Raw genomic sequence first — 6,000 nt, 5'->3', positions numbered from 1 at the left:
GCGGCTCGCGACTGATCGCGGGCTCCGGGCGCCGCGTCTCCAGGCAGAGGGAACAGCCAGGGAGGGCAGGAGAGCGCGCCCGGGTCGGGCCCCAGCCGCCTCCGCCCCAGCTCCCCTCCGCTCCCCTCCCGCTCCATGGCCCCGCGGCCGCCGCCGCCCATGCCGCCCTCCAGTGCGGAGGGGCCTCTCGGCAGCGGGTACGAACACTCGATCAAGGACTAAGCGGCACCGCTGCCTCCTCGCTGGCTACTCTCCACCTCCTAAGGAAAACCGAGACGCGAGAGACAGGAGGGAGAAAGGAAGAGCGAGCAGAAGCGAGCGGGAAGTCGGGCGCTGGGCACCGCGGGACAGTACAGCCCGGAGGCGGCTGCGCCCGGGGCGGCGGGCAGAGCGCGCAGCGGCGCGGCTGGATTACGCGGAGCTCTGGGGCCCAGAGGCTGTGGAGAGGCTTCTCGGTGCCCCAGGCCTGCCCCGCGCACCTGCCCCGGCCGGTGCCCCAGACTCACCTGGCCCCCAGAGTCCCCTTCCCCATCCCTGCCGCTGCAGCCGGAGCGGGGCTCCGAGGGCCTGGAGCACGGCCGGGTCTAATATGCCCGGAGCCGAGGCGCGATGAAGGAGAAGTCCAAGAATGCGGCCAAGACCAGGAGGGAGAAGGAAAATGGCGAGTTTTATGAGCTGGCTAAGCTGCTCCCGCTGCCGTCGGCCATCACCTCGCAGCTGGACAAGGCGTCTATCATCCGACTCACCACCAGCTACTTGAAGATGCGGGCCGTCTTCCCCGAAGGTGAGGCCGCAGGTGGGCGGCCGAGAGCCTCGGCCCAAGCGGGGAGCTGGAGCTGGCTTGAAGCGCCAGTGCCAGGGAGTCTTGGGGAGGCCGCGCCGGGAACTTCGGCTCCTGTTGGAGAGAGGAGCCAGGGTGTTAGCGCCGTGGGGACTAAGACGGTCTTCTGGCCCAAGTGTGGACCCGGCGAATCAGGAATTGTTTTGTGATCATGCTGGTCCATTCTGTTTTCCCTCCTTTTCTTTTCGTTTCTTTCCTTTTTCCTTTCCTTTCTTTTCTTTTCTCTTCATTTCTTTAACTCTCCCTTTTATTTTTTCCTTTTTTCATTCGTATCTCTTTTTCTGGGAGGGGAAGTGTGTGCACCCCAGCCAGAGGTGAGACGGGCCTGGGAGAGAGCCGAGTGCACCCGGAGGGCCAGGCCCTGAAGGCCCTAGCCATGAGCAGGGCACTTGTTTGGGGCCCGGGCCTCAGATTTGGGCCTCTCTGGCTGCCTCTTTGCTCCTTTGGGGCTGGGCAGGGCAGGTCAGGGTAGGAGAGACCGAAAGTAGGTGAGCTGAAACCCTGCAGGACAGAGAGGCGACTAGAAGAAAAATGGCAGGCAGGCCAGAGCACAGTCTTCTTTTCCTGATTGGAATTATAAACCAGAAGGGCAGGTGCCATGGTGGGCAAGGGGCATCAGGACCCATGGGTCCAGCAGACTCCGGTGGTAAGTAATGGCATGCTGGCCAGCATTCCCTGCTAGCACATGGCCTGTGGGTGACCATGGCTGCCAGGCTGGGCACTTCTGAGCAACAGGGCTGGGGAGGCCTGGTCACCACAGCGTTCCTTTTGGTGTCCCGGTGTTTCTCAACCGATCACCATTCAGCGTCTCTGTCCCCAGACAGGGTGGCTGCAGCCTGGCACGAGAGATTCTGACTGGGGCTGGGACACTGCACGGGGGGGCCTGCTGGGCACTCCAAGACTTCTGGGCTGAGGAGCCCCTAGGGCCGTGTGGAGCTCCAGAAGCCGGTGGGAAAGTAAAAACAACTTCAGCCGCAGGACACGGAAGGTGGCTGCACTGCAGCGACAAGTGTCCTTTGGGTGCAGGCTGCCTACATTAAAGTGCATGGCCAGGCGATCAACCAGAAGCCAGTAAGCTTGACCTTTGCATTGGTTGCCCCTAAGCCTGTTATAAGTAATTGGCTCTGGGTCTGGAGCTGCACTTCACACTGCCTCCAGGGCTCAGAGGGCCTATCTCCCAGGGTGACCTGCAGCCCTGCATCACAGCTGGCCAGGGAGTCTAGCCTCCTCCCCCCCCCCCCAAAGCTAGCGGTAGCCCTTGCCTCCCAGCTGGGCCATGCAGCCTCCAGCGCTTTCCTCCCTGGGGCAGGAACCTGTGACCTGTACCTCCACCCTAGCCCCCATACAACTTCTTTCCTTTTCCTTTTTTCCTTTTCCGACCCCATTATAAAGACGTGCCCCACTCCAGCCCCTCCTACTTGAAGTTGTCAAGCGGGTGGTCGCTATTAGTGAACCCAAGGGTGGTGACCCCTCTACCAGAGAAGTAGAAAATTAAAATTAAAAGAGAATTGGGTTTTACGAGGGCGCAGTCTCCTTCCCCCCCCCAAGGAGTGGTGGTGAGCCCGTTTTTGTTTTTCTTTCTTTCTTTCTTTCTTTCTTTCTTTCTTTCTTTCTTTCTTTCTTTCTTTCTTTCTTCTTTCTTTCCTTCTTTCTTTCTTCTTTCTTTCTTTCTTCTTTCTTTTTTCTTTCTTTCTTTTTTCTTTTTCTTTCTTTCTTTCTTTTTTCTTTCTTTCTTCCTTCCTTCCTTCCTTCCTTCTTTCTTTCTTTCTTTTTAAAATTTATCTATCCCCCCCACCCCAGTGAGCTGTTTCTTAATTTGCATGCTGCAAGCAGGTGGGGAACCATGACAGGGCCCTGGCCTCCTCTCACGTCCCCACTGGAAATAAACACATTAGAAGCCAGGACTGGAATATTAAATGATTTGTTACCAATGATTTCAAGTAAGCCAGAAATTAGAAAGGGAGGCCTGGAGAAAGAGGGCTAATTGTAAGCCATTTATTGTTTGGAGAATTTCCAGGAAAGCCTGCTAAAAATTGGGAAGTCGTGGGTGTACTGCTTCTGCAGATTTTTAAGAATTGAATCGGGGAAGTGAATCTCCAAGGCCTTTGAGCCCAGAATTACGTGGCCCTGAGCCCTTTGCAGAGGTGGGCTTGCATAGATGGTCCAGGACTCGAGCACCAGGCCCTTGTGCTTTGTTGGGTAGTATGGTTTGGTTGAGGGGTAGCCTGGATGCCTCTTGGGGGTGACTGTCGCAGTTGGAACTCAGGGAGGGGCCCGGAGATAATTGTTTGGCCCTAGAGTTTTGGAAATGGCCCTGAACCTCTGGGGTCTAGATTGATTGGGGAAGGGGAGAAGGCAGTGGTCCGGACCGCCCCCCCCCCACTTCCCACAGGGCCTGAGCAGGGAGGGGGGCGCTTTGCCTACATGGGTGGACCGGGAGGCCCAGGATTCCTCACTTCATTCAGAGGCCTGGGGCCTGCAGCTCTGGGCGGTGGTGCTGCTCCCCTCAAGTCAGTTCTGGGGCGCAGAGTTGTAAAGTTGGGTGCCTGGGCTGAGAAGGAGGCGTTTAGAGAGAGACCTCAATTATGCAAAATAACTCGCTTGCCATTCCGGTAGCTCCAGAGGGCGGCATGCACTGTAACTGATTTTAGTCTCTGTTCTCGCGCCTGGGTGTGCGCCGGGGGAATGGAGTAGGGCCTGGCGGGGCCGCCTGGATCCGGGTGTCAGCATCAGGGAGGTTTAGGGCCAATGCAGGCCTGCATGGTGTCAGGACCTCCCAGATCTGCTCCGACTCTCGGCTGGCTTCCGGCTGAAAGATGCCAAGTGAAACCGGTATCTTGAGCTCGGTCCCGCTGTTCCATAGTCCCGGAGCAAGAGGGATCCCTGGGTGAAGAAGGGTCTAGAGGCCAAGGCCAAGTCAGGACTTTGGGAGTCAGAAAATGAATAGCACAGTCCAAAGGAACCACAGGCATCCCCAACTAACCCTCAGTCCCTGAGGAAATTGAGGCCAGAGAGGGATGGGCCCTTTCCAGGGTCCTACAGCAAGGGCAAGAGCAGGAGGTCGCTGCTGTGTTCGCTGGCCGCCGCCTGTCCTCTCACTGCCCATGGCTCCTTTCATCCTGAGACCACCTGGGCCAGAGGAAAGATAGAGGAGCTCGGAGGAGGTCCCCTCCGCCCCGCCCGGGGGCAGAAAGAGGCATAGGAGCCAAGGTGGACACTCCCCACGGAGGTCAGACTGGCATTGGCGGTGCTGGCAATTTTATAGCCCGTTCAAAGTTGTGCCCTGTTAAGCTGCCCCACTAGAACCCCCCCCCTCCTTGTCTGCAAAATGGGCCTATTAAGAACTCCATAGCTGTACAAGGTTCCTGGGATTAAGGGTGAGGAGGCGGAAATCTAATGTGTTCTTACTCCAGTCACTTAGTCCTGGGAGCGCGAGTGTTTCCTGAGCCAGGCATGGCTTAGATGGCAGAGTGCCCCCACTCTGTGTGCCTCTGGGAGTCACTGCAGTTGGAAGACCTGCTATTTTCTGCCCCCCCCCCCCCATTTAACAGCTAAGAAATGGGAGGGAGCCAGGGAAGAGGGCAGGAAAACAAGGCCGGCTTTGGAAGTAGATTCAGAACCAAAAACTCAGTGCATTCACTGGTGGCTGGGAAGGCCTGGTGCACACAGGGCTCAGGGAAGGGCTGGGGCCCATGATCTGCCTGTCCTCTTTGCTTTGTGGCCTTCCTTGTGTTTCTTTGGAAACACAGAGGCACGGGGTGGGCGAACTCTGCTGCTCTCTGGCCATAACTGCTTGGTGACTGTGCCAGGCAAGACAAGTTCCTCCCTCAGGTGATGTACACTGGGCCTCAGGAAGCCCGAGTCAGAGCGGCAGGAACACAAGGCCAATCCGGTGGCTTAGGCTCCTTCCTAGGAGCCAGGATTCCGGAGTCGGATTTGACCCCCAGCCGAGGGGTAGGGGACGGTGTCCCTTTGGACCCTTGCACACAGACAGCTGACAGGAGGGACTGGCCCGTCGTCCCAGCTGAGGAATGGAACTGGAAACTGAGGCTGACTCCCCCAAGGAGAACACAGCCCCTCCTCCTCCTTTGCCAGACCTGAAGACTCTGGACAGGTGTGGCCGAAAGCAGGGGAAGGGAGTGCAACACTGTTATTCTCACACAGCAATAATGGGGGTTTGAGGCCGGTGTCATTCCAGTGGCGGAATTTGCCTGGGTTTAGATTCAGGCAGACGGCTAGAAATTGTTGTCGGGAATGGAAACGCTTTGATTTAGACGGTCTGGTGAGAAGAAACCCGCCCTAAACCTAGACAGATCCGAGCCCTTTCTCTACCGAAGCTCGAAATAATGTAGATTTTAAAAAAGAAAACAAACAAACTTATTTTTTAGAATAATGTGGAGCTTTACAACCCTCTCCGCATCGCTCCGGGAGGGAAAGCTCACAGTCGCCGAGCAGCATGCTGTGAGCTGTGGGCAGCGGTGAAGGGAACTCCGGGGTGCGGGGGCCCCGGCTGTTCGAGGCAGGAACCCGAGCGCGCGCGAGCCGCAGACTGAGCCCCCGGGGGCCAGAACCCAGGCGGCGGCCGGGGCGCTCGGAGGCGCGGCGGAGAAGCCGCTCCGGGCGGCGCCGGGCCCCGCGCGCTCCTCCGTGCGGGCCGCGGGCCGGGCCTCGGTCCCAGCCTCCGAGGTCTCAGCGTTAGGCGCGGCGTTGGGCGAAGTGGTGGTTGGGGGGGGGGGGCTTGCGTCTGTTGTCTGAGCACGTACTCTGGCCGGCGGCCAGGCGAGGCCAGACTGTAAGCCCCCTCCCTTCCCCGCTCGGCCGGGCCCGGGGAGGCCTTCCTGGGGCGTCCCCACAACCCCCCTTCACACCCTGGTCCCCGCTCGCTGTGCGACCCTGGGTTTGGAAAAGGGCCCAAAGGCCGGGCTTCTCGGGGACCCCGGACAGAACGAAGCATTCCAAGGCCGGAAGCTGAGGTACTTGGAGGAACCCCAGAACCGTGAGCGTTTACGGGGTGCTGGAGTCGAGCGAGGAAGGAGCGCCAGCTCTGGGCTCCTCTAGAGTGGCGAGGGGGCAGCCCGGCCCCCAGCGCCCGCGTTACAACCTCGTCCGGGCGAGCGACGCCCGGTAGCCCTGGACCCGAGCCCCTGAGCCTGCCGCCC

At 59.0% G+C, this 6,000-nt stretch overlaps 1 protein-coding gene across 2 annotated transcripts in view; it reads left to right on the top strand.

The window, feature by feature from the left end:
• The first annotated feature begins 609 nt into the window (after nucleotides 1-609).
• SIM2 (SIM bHLH transcription factor 2) overlaps nucleotides 610-6,000 on the top strand; it is a 49,985-nt gene continuing 44,594 nt past the window's right edge. The window contains exon 1 of one of the 2 annotated variants that reach the window (XM_088021029.1): nucleotides 610-784. In XM_088021029.1, coding sequence (XP_087877155.1) covers nucleotides 610-784 — 175 coding nt within the window. Of the gene's footprint in view, nucleotides 797-6,000 lie in introns of both variants that reach the window. The other variant, XM_088021016.1, reaches the window with a different exon arrangement.

This window comes from Eumetopias jubatus, unplaced genomic scaffold, assembly GCF_037043125.1.
Source record: "Eumetopias jubatus isolate StellerSeaLion01/CBP00866 unplaced genomic scaffold, mEumJub1_p1.0 scaffold_1, whole genome shotgun sequence".
NCBI classification, from domain to species: Eukaryota; Metazoa; Chordata; class Mammalia; order Carnivora; family Otariidae; genus Eumetopias; species Eumetopias jubatus.
Note: the sequence above shows the minus strand (reverse complement) of the source record. Positions and strands in the feature narration are given on the sequence as shown.